At 37.7% G+C, this 16,386-nt stretch overlaps 1 protein-coding gene across 2 annotated transcripts in view; it reads left to right on the top strand.

Annotated features, from left to right (window-relative positions):
• Positions 1–15,004, top strand: part of LOC128864216 (uncharacterized) — a 63,423-nt gene extending 48,419 nt beyond the window's left edge. For both annotated transcript variants that reach the window (XM_054103780.1, XM_054103788.1), the window contains exons 3-4: positions 4,298–4,420; positions 12,869–15,004. In XM_054103780.1, the coding sequence (XP_053959755.1) occupies positions 4,298–4,420; positions 12,869–13,549 (804 nt within the window). In that variant the 3' untranslated portion in view covers positions 13,550–15,004. The remainder of the gene's footprint in view (positions 1–4,297; positions 4,421–12,868) is intronic.
• The last annotated feature ends 1,382 nt before the right edge of the window (positions 15,005–16,386 follow it).

The following is a 16,386-nucleotide window of genomic DNA, read 5'->3' as shown; positions in this document are numbered from 1 at the left end:
AGTTCCCCAAATGCGGTAATGTGCCTCGTCAGTCATTAAAATTTGCTTCCAAAAATTGGGCTCAGTGTCAACCATTCGAGCGACTGTTTGGCCGTATTTCAAGCGACGTGAATGGTCTGTCGGCAATATTATTTGTGTCAATTGCACTTTATACGGAATCAAATTTAAATCATCCTTTAAAATGCTTCGCACTTTGGTTTCACTGACGCCAAAATGTTGAGCGCGACGACGATACGACACTGTTGGCTCCTGGGCAATGCTCTCCCTCACAGCTTCAACAAGTTCATTGGAACATCGTGGTCGTTGATGAACAGCATGTTGACGATCTCCTACTGTCCCGTGGTCAAAAAAATTCGACGAATAGTATTGTCAGACGGTGTCTGTTTGCTGCGATACTTTTTGCGATATGTGCGTTGAGTAAGGACAATAGAACGACTATTTTCGATGAACAGCGTCACTATTTCAGCGCATTGTTTCGGTGTAAAGCGATCCATGCTTGAAATTGTACTGAATTGACGTATCGAAAACATGTATGTTGAAGTCGATCGGTTGGTAAATGACAAAGTTATTCAGGGTTTACATACCGGCATAAAACGTGGCGTACCCTTTATAAATATAACTGTATGTTCATAAGACATGACAATTTGTCAGCTGTCATTTGCCTTATATAAATACAAATAAAATAACCAATTAGTTAAGCTCCGCTGGCAAATTATTTCTATAGCTTAAGGCTGAATACAAAAAAAATTTAAATTTTTTTCCAATTTTCATCGGTTTCTCTACTTAATGCGCTTATAATCTCTTTTTCTGTTAATTTTGATTTTTCTAAATAAATATTTCTAAGCTCAGCGAATACAGGACAACTTCCAATAGCATGCTTCATATTTTCTTCTTCATTCAGATTGCAAAGGCTGCACATTTTTGACACGTTTCCGAGTTTATTGGCATTTAACTTGAGCAGGCCAAATCGTGCTTTGAAAATCATTGAGATATCTTGAATCCGCAGCCGAAGACCGTCAGCCGAAGCATTGAAAATTCCGCGCGCCGCCGAGATGTATGAACGCAATGATACATTCTTGCTTCGGCTGACGGTCTTCCCACCGCTATAAACGCAGCTGACCATCATTATTATATTTTCATATGCGTCCAAAAAATTTCAATCGGCTTAAAGTAGTTTTACTTTTTAATTTATTTTACAGGTTCGCCTATTCAGCTGACGTATTTTCCCCCCTCTACGGCGCAGCTGACTATTTTTTTTTATTCTACTAAATGTCAACAATACATGAAAAAAATTTCAGCCGGTATAAAATTAGTTGGTAGAAAGTTTTTTTCGACACGTTTCGTACCCTCCCACAATCACACCCACCGCGGGTGCGCCAGCTGACGTTCACTTTCGTTGTGCATGAAAGCTAAATCACAAGTATAGTCAAGAATTTAACGGTACAAAAACGCAGTCTAAAATCAACCCCTGGCTCCCGCTATTGGAAAAACACTTTTTCTTAACTTTGATCTTTCACCGAGATTCGAACCGACGTTCTCTCTCTGAATTCCGAATGGTAATCGCGCACCAACTCATTCGGCTCATTAAATCTAGTAACTAATCGAAGGATAAGGCAAAAAACATTTTTTTTTTTACAAAATGGATTAATTTAAAAAGATCGTGTTAAAATTTGAGACTAATTGGTTTAGCCGTGGGTCACCGACTTCGAAAACACCATTTTGAGAAAAAAGCGCTTAATGTTTGAAAATCACTTTACTTTACTCTGAAACGTCTTTTCAAATTTGCGTGTAACTTCGAAAATATTCACCGGAACGATATTAAATATTCTGTGTATATTCTTTAATATAACGGGTGGGCCATATAGCGTTTGCTTTTTGAACCACCTACTTTTTTGAGAATGGTAACACAAATTACATGTCAAATGAGTTCATAATTTACTTAAAGGTTTGACATTTACGAAATGGAACGCTATAGGCTTGAACAAAATTGGGAAATATTGAAAACCTATTTCCAAAATGGTGAGTCTTCTTCTTCTTCCGCGGTTACAGTAAATGGGGAGCGTTACCATGACTTGCTCAACGAGTTTTTGTTTCCAAAAATTGAAGAGGATGACATGGACGACATTTGGTTTCAACAGGACGGTGCATCTTGTCATACTGCCAAAGTTACACTCGAACTTTTGGCTACCGTTTTTGAATTCCGATATCAATTGGCCGCCTCGGAGCTGTGAGTTAAGCCCGTTGGATTATTTTTTGTGGGGAGCCGTTAAGGACAAATGCTATGCGAACCATCCAGAGACGATTGATGCTTTAAAACACGAAATCGAAGTTGCCATTCATGAAATTGGAGTCCAAACAATCGAAAATGTGCTTAAAAATTAGGTTGATCGAATGGCCTACTGTAAAGCCAGTCCTGGCAGTCATTTGACTATATTATTTTTCACTCATAAATGACAATGTTCAATCTTCAAAATAAAAAAAAAGTTGGAAAAAATATTGATAAATTTTTTATTATAGCCGATTCAAAAAGAGAATTTTACATGGCCCACCCTATATTTACATTAAGAAAAAAAAATAAAAAAAATCGATGTTTTGAAAATTCTAACTGTATATAACCCCTTAAAAAACAACTGATACAAATATAGGGTTGTTCAATAGGTGCGCTTCAACTTTTTTCCGATAGGGAGGGCGAACGACGCAATAGTTTTTATTTTTCGCTTGTCATTTGTAAACTTCATTAGCATACATTTCATCATGGAACGCTACACACTTGAGCAACGATTGCAAATCGTGCAAATTTTTTATGAAAATAATCGTTCTGTTGCTGCTACTTTAAGAGCATTACGGCCATTTTACGGTCCATTTAACAAGCCGTCCCGTTTTGGGGTTATGTGAAGCCATTGGTCTACAGTAACAAGCCGGCGACGATTTGTGAGCTCAGAGCCAATATTGAACGCGAAATTGCTGGAATTTTGGCCGATTTATGCAAAAGAGTTATCGAAAATTGGGTTCAACGATTGGACTTCGTAAAACGTGCACGCGGTGGTCATGCAAAAGAAATCGAATTTCATACTTAAATGTATATGTTCAAACTCGATAATAAAAAAAAATTAGTTAAAAAAGTCAAACCGTTTGTGTTTTATTCAAAAAAGTTCAAAAGTTGAAGCGCTCTTACTGAAAAAACCCTATATATGTGTGCTATCTCTTTATTGCCCGACACAAAGCACCGGTGCGTATGAGTAATAAATTATTTACGCACATCTTGAACTCGTAACATGCAATCGAAGGCAATAATTACCTTCGCATTTCTCCCGATTCCATACGTCATCCACATTTCTAAATATGTATTTATATATATATTTGTTTAAGAATTGAAATTTCTATTTGTTAAAAACAAAAAAGGCAGCTGCATAGTATGAACACCAAATTATGCATTCATATGTGCACAAGTGTGCATGTACATATAAGTGCTGGTATGTACAAATCTTCGTTGTTATGTTTCAATTATTTGACCATTGCAGCCGCACTCGACGCGTATACAAATTATGTACATCGATCTTGTTATACGTGCACGTTACGCAACGGCAACCACCAACAGCGGCGACCGCAGCCACAATGCCACAGCCGAAGTCACATAAAAAGCGGCAGCAAATGCAGCACACACTGTGGTTAACGGTAGCAAATGCTCATACAAATTTGCATACTGCCACATACATAAATTAAAAAAAAATCCAAGTGGCTCGTAACAGCGGGAGAATTACCATTGTTTGTGGCGAGTGACTGTAAAAACATCAGTTATCATTTTTGAAAATTTCATTGTTTCATATTAAAGCCTACCACACGCATACGTGCATACATACATGCGCACATATTGTATAAATTTATACTTAAATCGGTTTATAACTGTAGCTGCACAAATATGCGTATTTTCAGAAAAGCTTTTAGATATTTTTAAATGCCAACAGCTCTGCACCGCAGCCAAAAATATTCGTATCATATTTATGTTATGTGTGTTTGGGTGTGTGGGTAGTGTTTATCTGATGATTTTCCATTTGCTACTTTCGCTCGTAATACACCATAAATTGTAGCACAATATGCGCACTCTCCCCGAGTTATCCGTAACAGAAATATATTTCATTGTTCTAGAATTATTTAATATTCAACAGAGCATTAAACAGCCACTTTATTATTTCTTCATCACTTTTGTTTCTTTAAGGCACATCTTTGTTTTCTTTCAAAAAATGCATATAAACTTGTATACACTTAAACAACAATACAATTGAATCTCTGTTCGCAGAATGATTATTTGCTGGAGAAACGAAACAAACCGTCATTGTCAATTGTGAATCCGTTGGACGTGCTGCGCAAACGATTGTTGCTGGAAATGGCTCGAAGGCAAATGAAGGAAAATACGAGACAGGTGAGTGAACGAGCAATGGCTTAAATACAAACATTTTCACATTGTGCAATACTAGAAATTCCAAAAATTCCGCGCTAAAAGTTGAAAGAAGTACATGAAACATTTTTTCTAAAAAAGCGAACTTAGCAGCCGCAATCGTAACGCAGTTTATTGCCTAAACTCTTGCAGCCCCTGTACTGTCTTGTCAAGTCTGTAATCATCAAAGCGTAAGCCGCTTTACGTAATTTTGAAGGAATTCTGAACAAACGCAGTAAGGAAATAGCGCCACTTTGGGTAATTCAGCAAAAATATAGCAAATTACTTGAATTACTAGAAAATTACTTTGTTCAACTCTAAAGCAAAAAAGAGAAAAATATGATAATTTAAATCATGGCAACAATCATTCTGAGGGCTGCTGTCTTATTTACCAAAGCCCATAAATATCGGCTGTGTTCCAATTAATTCACAGTGCATATTTACCAAAATAAAACAAATCTGAAGCGCTTAAGTAGGGGGATTTGAAAATGCTTAGCGAAATTGTTTTAGTCAAGCTGATGGCCACATTTTTTTATTATTATTATTATTTGTTGGCGCTTTATGCACAGCGACCTGAAGAGATCTATTGTGCAGCCATGCAGCCTACTCCTAAAACTATTATTAAATCCTAAAACTGCTGTATACTTAATTTCTACCAGGAGGTTTGGATCTATGGCTTCATTTCCCAGCTAATTTAGTCTGCGTCGTGCCACTGGTGGGCAGTCGCTTAGAACGTGTTCTGCTGTTTCTTGTGCCTCTTTGCAGATTCTACACGAATCTTTTTCTACCGCACCTATCTTTTTCATGTGATAATTAAGTTAACAGTGTCCTGTTAGTAGTTCAGTGTAAAGTTGTATGTCCTTTCTGCTTAGGTTAACGATTGCTTCTGCCTTTATCCGTTCTGGATCTGTGAGTCTCTTCGACTGCCGCATGCCCGATTGGGCTCTCCAGTAGTCGATTAGGCCTCGTTGTTCCTGCTCACGTAAAAGGCACTTTTGAAGCTGTTAATTACCCCGCACAAAGGGTAAGGACCAATGAAGGGAATTTTTGTCCCCTTTTTCGCTAAAGTTTCCCTTCATGCTCCTCATGTCCCGGAACCCACATCACGGTAACAAAGTTTCTTGACTGTCAGAGAGAATGTTAATATTGGCACAGCACATTCCTCTCCGTAGACATTTTCAGATACACAGCTCTAAAGCGTGGGCCTCCGTCCAGGACAATGAAAGTGGTTTTTCGCATTAATGCCCACTTTAAATTTCTTGGAGAATTCTAGTTTCCTTTCCATCTTGTCATGGACTGTCAGGCACGGACAGTTCAAGATTGAACCCAGAATTCTTACATGTCTTGTAAGGTTGCCTTCTTTGAGATGGAATAGATTAGGAAGCCTTATGGCCACATACCTGAGTTTCTCTTACCACATTTTCATAGGAGTTGGCAATGGCAATTTTCATGCTCAACCATTCAATATTTTATTTATAAGTCAATTCCATACGCCATCTATTATGACACGCATGACTCTACTAAGCATACGGAAATTGCGTTATAGTTCGAAATTCATCGGCGTAATCTCAAAGACTTGTAATACCACAGTGGCAGTTTACCTGCTACTCCTCGTTAAACCATTTTGTTTCTGGTGCAAGCCCTTAATTTTTTTATTTATTTTTTTATTGCTTTATTATTTGGCTTGGGAACGTAGGGCTACAAAAAAAATTTAATTTTATTCTGTTAACCGTTATGCTCTTTACGACACCCCACGTTTGGTTAACTGTTTCCATTTCACGAAGGTTAGTACGCTTCCAAGTATTTCATGGGTCGTCTGTGTCCTTTTTGGTTCCATTCCAATGCTGTTCTGCAAATGCTTTCCCTGTCCTTTCTGAGATTGTGCTCGCCATTTACGATCACTTATCACCTTTTGGATTGGATCTTGCTCGGTGGTCTGCCATAAGTCCGTATTTCGGATAGTGTTCGGCCAAAACACTTTATCATATTATGTGAAGGCATTTATTTGTGAAGCTTCCTAGTTTCTGCGTAATGCTACTCGACACCAGCCACATTTCACTGCCATATAAGAGCATGGATTTTACGCATGAGTTGACTACTCTTGTTTTAATTTTCCGCGAGATTTGTCTATTTTTCCAAATTGGCTGTAACCGTCCAAAGGCTGACCTAGCTTTAAGCAGACGATTTTCTGCGTCTTCTTCAGCTCCACCATTCGTTGAAATTATGCTACCGAGATAACAGAAACTTTCAACATACTGCACCGCCTCTCCCTCGATTACAATTGTTGATTCGCATTGCTACCGTTTTCTTGCTGTTTATTTCCAGGCCAACGTTTCGTGCAGCGGTGACGAGAAAATCTAATTTGGGCTACATGTCAGAACGCCTGTGTGAAAGCAGGCGAATATCGTCAGTATAGTCGAGGTCGGGAGAGCGTCCAAGCGATGTCTTGGCTCCTTTTTTCAACATACTGCATCACTTCAAGTCAAGTGTGGTCGGGAAAGGAAGTGGCGACAGGGGGCAGCCCTGTTTCACACCGGATGTGTTTCTAAATGGAGTGCTTGTGGCGCCATTGTGGAGAACTGTTAGCTCTGTAGTACAGTATAGTGCCTTTATAATCTGCAGAATTTTTGTAGGATCTCTTTTTTTTTCGAGCGAAGATCATATTGCAGTGTGCCTTCTAGAAATCAATGAACACCATATAAAGTGGGGTGTTCCATTCTAAGGATTGTTCAATAATTATACTCAGAGTATTCGGTTGATCTACGCAACTCCAATGGGGACGGAAGCCTGCTTGCTCATCGCGTAATGAAATTTATATATCCCTAAGGTCATCAGTATATTTTAAGAACAATGAACCAAAGTATCTAAAGCTAGTGGCACGCCACGTGGAGAAGATATCTGACAGACTCTTCCTCCTCATTCTTGCAGATTCTGCAATAGTCGAAATGACGTGTGTTCAAGTTTTGAGCATGTCGACAGAGGAAAGAGTGGCGTGTGGTCAAAGCAACTAACATAGATACCTTTTTCCTTGACCCCGACTAAGGTGCACCTTTGATCGCCTGACGTTCCATTTTAGTAAAATTTTTTTTGTAGCATGTCTGACATGTCATATTTGGAATTTTGAAATGAGCAGAAACGTCGAAATGAAAATTGTACAAATATAACCAAATAAATTTATGAGCATCGCCCAGCAGCAATTGGCAAATTTTGAAAGTGTTTTTAAAAAATAAAATAGAACCAGAAGAAATTGCACTTCATCGATACTTCTGTGGTACTTTTCCACCTTCTCGTAGGCCATTTGTATGAAATTCGCCTCCAAAATATCGCCGTACTTTGCGGCAGCTGCTACAGAAGTCACTAATAACTACTGAGCCATTTCTTCTTTTCTCAACTCCGCAATACTATTCATTTGCTCCATTTGGCGACCCAATAAGCCTATTCTGCCGTGGAAATCAAGACACTGCAGAGCACTTTCTCTGTAGCTGTATACTCTTAATCTTCCCTACCTCTTAAGATGCAACAATGGAAACAAAAGATTCGCAGAAGAGTGACTTAAAACCAATTTTTCAGTCTTGCCATCCATATAATATCTATCCTGTCTCTCTATTCCTTCCACTCTAATGTAACTTGGTGTAGTACAATGGTCATCCTGACTGAGTACATGGACCTACCTAACAGTTCACAAATCTAATCCATATAATCTATATTAAAGCGGAGTGATCGAATTTTCGTCGAAGCTGGTTACCCTTGAAAACGTTCTAAAACACCCAAACTAACACACCCAAACTAACACACCCAAAAAAAATTTAGCGAAGATTTACTTACACTCTTCGCAAAGACGTTCGCTTTAAAAAGTCATGCCTATGGATTATTCGAACTCAGCCACTTTGAACCAACCTGTGGCTTTAATATATCTACCAAGGCTTGTTATTTTTATATTGGCTACTTCTGCCAAGTTATTCAGGGAACTTTTTCCAAAAATATTGAACCTTCTTCTATCCAAAGCCTTGCACCCGCATAGAAAGTGTGCTATAGTCTCTTCTTCTCCAATATCGTTACAGCTTCTGCAATAGTCGTTATGGGGTGCTCCCAGTCTACTGGCATGCCTGCCAATCGGACAATGCCCTGTTAGAGCTCCAAGAAGATTTCTCATGTTCTTCCTGTTCAGTTTCAACAGTCGGTTTGTGCGCCATGTTCCATTCTGATCACGTCGTTCTACTTGCAGCACAGGTCAGCGGGTCCATAGCCTGTTGGTAGCTCTGCGTGTGTTTGTCTAAAAGCATCTTACAAGTTGCTAAAGCTATAGGTATATTCGCTTTGTCTGGTGGGATCGGTAATATGGTACCCAACCTGGCGAGTTCATCTGCTTTGCAGTTGCCTTCTATGGCTCTGTGACCCGGCAACCAGGGCAGGTTTATTACAAAGTACTGTGATAGTTCTGTCAAAACGTCGATACATTCTTTTACTGTATTCGAGTTAATATTAGGTGATTATAAAGCTTTCAGGGCCGATTGGCTATCTGAATATATATTTATTTATATCTCTTGTGGATTCATTTGCCCAGAGTGGCGGCCTGCGCCTACTTGTGTATTTAGCTTGGAGTCATCAGTATAGATACTGATTCCATTTCTATCGTCCATTACCCCATTGACCCAATCTTCTCTAGTTCATGCAGTTCTACTGAGTTACAAAAGTCTAACTTAATACTGTGCTTTAGTGAAAAATTCTACTAATTAAATATAGAGTATGTACCTACATACAAGAATTTGCCTGTTATCAGCCCACGTAAGGTACAAATAAAGCATAGGAAGACTCTTGGAAGGCTTCGTCTGTTCTATGCAAGAGTGCTGGAGACAAACAACTCAACTTTAATTTCATTTAAAAAAGCTAAAGTTTGTTTCTGAAGTTGTACAAGATGGTGTCAGCCGTTGTTGTTGTACAGTATTACGCTTGAAATTAAGAGTATAAATGTGATAGTTAGAATACAGAAGAGCTAAAAAAGATAAAGGTGGCGTTTTAAAAAACCAGTATTGGAATACTGGCAAGTATTGCCTGGAGTATTTCAAATGGCAGTAAGTGAAAACGTAGACTAAATCAATGTACGGGCAATGACAACTATCTCACCGACCTTTCTCGCAGACAGTCAATAAACGACATTCACCGGAAGACCGTCACCACCTTCTTAAGCTCCCGTCCTGTGAATGCCGTAATCGGAGTCCAACCACCACCTATTACAGATGAAGAGTTCCAGCTTCCCCGTAAGATACGCGTAACACTGGCATAATTACGTTCTGGATATTGTAGCAGATTAAACACCTACTTATCCGGAATTGACCACGACATACCAAACATATGTCCGGCATGTGAACGTACCCCGCACGACACTAACCACCTTTTCACATGCCCTTTAAAACCCACTCATCTAACACCCCTCTCAATCTGGACCCAACCCGTCGAAACAGCATGTTTCCTGGGCCTACCTTTAGATGAGCCAGACGAAGATGACCGCTGATATACCCTACACTGACGCGGCTTCTATTACTGTTAAAACAACAACAACTAAATTAATGTAAATCTAGTACAGAATTTAGCAACAAACACAACTTTTCGGTAGTGATCAATTTCCACTGATTTCTTAAAGTGTGCGGAGTCGGTAGTGAAAAGTTGTATATCTATGTAAACAGGCACATATGTATATGTATGTGTGAATACCTATAAATGTACGTTATCCTATATTTCCTTTATTTCACAAGCAACTTCACATGTATTCTCACATGCGCGCCCTGTGCTTCACTTCTACTTAGTGGCCTTCCCAACCGATGGCAATACATCAGACACACTCTACGAGTCGCATGATAAATTGATTTGTCAACTCATCATCAATGTCAGCTTGCATCTGCATACTTGGAAGAAAAGTGTTGAAGTAAATTCATACGAACAGGCAGGTTCAAATACAAGTATTTTCCTTTTTAATAAAATAAAATTAACATATGAGCCGCGACTCATTCAGGCAGATATCTTGGCTGACTCCACTGCAGCGCAAGCTGCCAATCCTACTTGTTGACGGCTCATGGTTCCACCTCACAAATGGCTCAAACAATATTCCGCTTAAAGGTCTCAAGCGCTTCTATGATAACAACACAAAAATTTGGTAGCTATTGCTCTGTAACCGGAATATTATGCCCAACAGCTTTGGCGAAATAGGCATAACTGTGGCTCTGTGCAGATGCAAACACTTTTCAAAAACTTCAAGCGGGTTTTCTGACTCTCAAATGTTCCAATTTTATTTGCTCACATAGTTCCTTTGTAGAAATCGATCGGCTTAGGAAACAGAACCAATTAAATTGGAAATAAGCGTTTCAGGTATAGAAAAACTCACTTCACTGCATGGAGACAGGTTACTGACTGACAGAGAGTATTTGAAGCGTGAAAAAGTCGCCAGTGTCAAAATTACATGATTTGCAAAGACACCTCTATTTGGAGCACCCTGTATAATTTTCTGTCATGTATGTGCGAATGTAATTACGGGAAAGTGCAGCTAAAATAAATAAATTTCTGCGTGACGCAAAGTGCATTGTGTCAGGTTCAGATGCACTGAATCAGTCAAAGGCAGTAGAAAATTTTCTTTGCTCAGCAGTTTCCTCTTGTCATACAAATCGACAGTTCATTATTTATATATATATATATATATATATAAAGGGTGATTTTTTAAGAGCTATAGGAAAGTTTTTCAAAAAAAAAACACGTAAAATTCAGAAAAATGCATGAAATTTTTATTTAAATCGATGGTACAGTCCATATAATTTAATTTATTTATTTTTTTTATTTATATAAAATTAGCTTACAACATAAATCTTATAAGCTATTTTAAGTTAGGAGCTATAGCAGCGAGGCCTTAAGCTCGATAATTTTATATACATATGCATACTTCCATTCTTAAACTTAGTAGATACAATTTTATTTTAAATCTTATGGTAAAGATTGGTTCTTTTGAGGAATTTTGTAATTAATTTAATGTTTGAAGATTATTTCATGCAAATGTTGACCGCGACTGCGCTTCAAATGGTCCATCCGCTTAGTCCAATTTTGGCATACTCTTTCCAATGTTTCGGCCGGTATCTCACATATAAATGCTTTAATGTTGTCTTTCAATGCGTTAATTGAAGCAGGCTTGTCTGAATAGACATGAGCTTTAACATAGACCCACAAAAAAAAATCTAAAGGCGTTATATCGCACGATCTTCACTCCAAAATCGACAATTCTGCTTATTTACGTACCCATTGATCTAAAAATGAGCTTCGTCGCTGAACACAATTTTTCGATAAAAAAGTGGATCTTCGGCCAACTTTCCAAGACTCCATTCACCAAAAATTCTGCGTTGCGGTAGGTCGTTCGGCTTCAATTCTTGCACCTGCTGTATTTTGAAAGGCTTCACACCTAAATCCTTTTGCAAAATGTTCCACGTTGTTGAGTAACAGAGGCCCAATTGCTGCGAAGGCATCGAATCGATAGTTGATGGTCTTCATTAACACTGGCCGATACAGCTGCGATATTGTCTTCAGTTCGCACTCCACGTAAGAATGCTTTGTTGTTGGTGATGTGATGCCCAATAATGTAAATTTGGTTCTAAATTTAGTCAGAATAGCTCGAATAGCCACTTCAGTGGGTCGATTAAACTGACCATAAAATGGAAGAAGCGCGCGATAAACTTTCTTAACAGAACACGCATTTTTATAATAAAATTCAAAGATTTGCAAGCGTTGTTCGTTTGTAAGACGATTCAGGGTTCCATGGTTCCATTGTCTGCCAAGGGGCTACCGCTATTAGAAAATACTTTTTCTTCATTTTGGTGTTTCACTGCGATTTGAACCTACGTTCTCTCTGTTAATTCCGAATGGTACTCACACACCAACCCATTTGGATACGGCAGCTGCCATTTCGTTATTTAGAGCTTTAAATTTTATTAGACAAAATCTATAGATTCACTGAGTCAGATCATTAAAGACAATCTTCTCTATCACTTCAAACCCAAAGATCTCCAATATATTTTTTTCTAATTTTCTTTCCGACATCAAGTATTTATAGAAAAAGCGCAGTTCCCTTTTGGTGCAGTCTGCAATAGAATTCTCGTGATAAATGCATTTATCAATATTTAAAAAAAATGCATACACGCAATAGAAGAAAAAAAAATATTTTTTTGTAATTCAGTTTCCTTTCAATTGCATATCCCCGTGTATAAATGTTGCCAGCACTCTGTAAATAATTTCAAATTCAATTAACGCTGCGCTAAAAGAATAACATTAGACTCTTGGTCAAGTGTATCGTCTGTTTGCCCGCCCCTCAAATACATTATATAAATGCATACAAATTTCCCCAGAGCCTGCAAGTTCCTCATGTAATTGTCCTTTCATTTGGTCACATTACTCCAACAGGTGGAATTGAATCGTGCCATATTGAAGAACGTCGGCAAGCGTATGCTCCCAGCGCAAGCACAACAACAACAACAGCAATTGGAATACCTCCTCAACCGCACACCATACCATCAGCCCACATACTATTACAACACACCACTCCAACTGCAGGAGCTGTTGCAACCACACTACACCAATCAAATGGAGTACTCGCCTGATGTATCCATCTACGATTACGTACAACGACCAGCCTACATGTACGATAGCATCCTGCCCGCCATCGACCTTGTTGGGAGCGAGAGCGTAGGTGAGGCAGCCAGGCACACTCCGTGGTACATCAATGCGCTTGAGATGGATGCCACAGATGGAGACACAACTACTTACAAAGCGGTTGCAAATGAAATGACCAACGAAATGGCAAATGACAACAAAAACTCAAATGGTGCCGCAGATGGGAATAGAGGCACTGCACAATGGGCTCGTGGTAAGGACGCTGGCAGCAGCAGCAGCAGCAGCAACGTCGACGCTGTCGGCAAAAGTGACGCACTGACCAAAAACTTGTCCGGCAACGAGCATCGCACAGCAAAGGTTGGCAATCTACTAGTAGATGGTGAGCAAGTTGAAGGAAATGACGGCAATGCTGATTATCAATTGCGGTACTTTTATGGTATGCATAAGAAACACCACAACATGAGAAAGTAAGCAGTGAGCAGTTTCCTAAAAGCATCCAGACACTCCGGCACACCAACGACATTATTTGAACCACTCCAGTCCAAGGATACACGTATTTCGTTGAACACCAATTAACCAAACACACAAACATACAAACAAGGCGAAGTTCTCCGTGCGATGCGCTTTGCTTTGCTTGGTTTTTACTTCAGTGTTATGTCATAGTTTTAGCATACATATGTTGCCACATATACATATATACATATATATTTATAATCAAAACTATTTTAACTGCATATATTTTAGTGAAATTATAGTGATTTATACGACATTTGAAAATGGTGTCGAATTGTAACTGCAACTAAAAACTAAATATGATGAAATCGTCTTTAGTAATGGGGGGTCTTAAGAAATGCATTAAATGTTGTTTAGTCACAATGGCATAAGCCAAAGCCCAAACGTGTGCAAAATAAAAAGTAATAACAAAGAATTGAATGAAAAATCAAAATCATAAAAAGTCAAGCTCTGTTAATAAAAGTATTTAATAAACATATTTACACAGATCACAAGCGATTATTTACTTTGGAAAATAGAAATTGAAAATTGTAGTTTATTTGCATAGATTCAACTACTAAACGCTCAGATGGTGCCAAAGAAATAACAACTAAAAAGAGTCAACATGGAAATGATTATGTTCAAAGTTTGACTTAACAACATTTCTCATTCTGTTGTCAATGTATGACTGTTAAAAAGCGGAGGGTAACCGTATTAAGAAAGGTGTATATTGCAAAAAAAAAATATTTTTTACGCTCCAACAGGTTATAAACTGAGAGTTACAGCTTTTATTTCTGTAAGTATTTTATTCTATTTTTTTCAATCCCTTTAACCATTTACATACCTGGGTGTATACCTACGAAGGCGGATTCGTAAAGAAAAAAATCATTGCACATTCCCCACGCTGTATATGGGCATGCTGTGTTGGCTGAGGGGAACATGCCCATGTACGTATGTATATGCAAAGGTACGTTCGTTATGGTTATCGAAGAGAAGAGAACAAAACTGAACATAATTAGCAGAGCATAGCAAATGAGCAAAAAACGGCATTCTTGTGAGAAATTTTAGTTGTATTGAACTGGCCTTTGCTAGCAGTTATCCAATATTGTTGTTGTTGTTGTTGTTGTTGTGGCAGCAGCATAAGCATTCCCCATACATATACGAGGAATACTGCTGAAGTGATAGTCTTTTGTCGGATATAAGTCCCAGTCGTTCCGGCTACGTAGAACGGACTGACGTGAGAAAGCAATTTTAAAAACACAGCAAATATAAAGAACCAGTCAAAATTTCATACATACCTCTTTGAAAGTGGTGTAAGTCCATTTTATATTATATGGAGATATTTAAGGATTTGCATTTGAATGGTTTGAAAAATATTGGAATATGTTAAAGCACTGAATTTATGTTTTTTAAATATTAAATTGATTTAAATTAATAATGTAATAATTTTTTAAGTGTGATTAACAAAAATGTATACTTTTAATGGCTTCAGAAGAACTTATACCACTTTCAAAGTGAGCAAAAAGTGAAAAAGTGAGCCGTTTTCTTTGAAAGCGGTGTGTAAGTCCATTTTGACAAAAAATTAGTTAATGATAAAAACAATGAAAATTTTAACAGATTTTTTTGGAAAAAGTTTATAAATAAAAAGTTAAATTATAAATAAAAAGTAATAAATAATTGTATTAATTTGTATCATTAACTAATTTTTTGTCAAAATGAACTTACACCACTTTCATAGAAAACGGCTCATATGTATGTACATTTGCAGCCAGCTGTGTGTGTGAATTCCGGTTTCATAGGCATAGGCATAGGCCAGGTGCGTGCACTAAGTGGAATAATTGGCATAGTTGGATTAACACCCTTTATCTCAATGGCCCACAAGTAAATACGAAAATTTAAGTCAAAATCAAAAAAATTAAGCACTCGCAAAATTCAAGTCGTTTCCATTTCTTGAAGCGCGAGCAACCTAAAGCAAGATATCCACTTTATCCATATACATATGTACGTATGTATTTACCACTCAAAGGCGAGTATACACTAACATACTTACGTGTAAAAAAAAAAACTTTGTAACACTCTTACTTACGTAGGCATTGTTGTAGTTGCATGAAGTTGACTGTAGCTACTTACTGCTCTACATACCCTTCTCACTCTCTCACAAATCATCGTTAATGAGCACTAAAATCGCATAAGTAGTTAGAATTATGTCTGGAATGAGTTTTTCTGCGCTTAACTTTCAATTCCACGACTTCCGCGGGCGGAAACGATTTTTCATTCATCTGCATCTGTTTTAAGTTTTTTTTAACAAAACCTGCTTTAAAGAAAACTAAATAACTCAAGTTATAGTAGAAGCGTAAGATTTTTTTTTTTGAAAGGCTAATAGAAAATTATTAAAAAATCTTTCTCAAATGAAAGTAAAACAAACTACTAATCAACTCTTAAAACGAAATACTTTTAACGCATTGAACTTAAGATAATGGCAGCTCGTAATTTTAAGCTATAATTTATGCATATTTATTCGTATTTTACAAAAAAAGAGAAAAAAATGTTTGTATACTTCTCTTTTGGGCATTGATAAAAATGTAAATTTTACTAAAACAAAAACAACTTAAATAATTACTTACTAATACATCATAAATAATCCATCGATTTCGTGCAGCTGTTGATCATCTCCAAAGGTCGGCAGTTTACCCACATATTCCACTAACAGTTACAAAGTACAAACGTGAAGAGAGGCATTTGATTTTAGCAAACGAGTGTTAAACCATTTTAGCAAAATTCGTAAAACAACCTCACCAATGAAATTGATGTCCACT

Source organism: Anastrepha ludens, chromosome 2 (assembly GCF_028408465.1).
Source record: "Anastrepha ludens isolate Willacy chromosome 2, idAnaLude1.1, whole genome shotgun sequence".
Taxonomy (NCBI): domain Eukaryota; kingdom Metazoa; phylum Arthropoda; class Insecta; order Diptera; family Tephritidae; genus Anastrepha; species Anastrepha ludens.
This window is presented reverse-complemented; position numbering and strand designations above follow the sequence as displayed.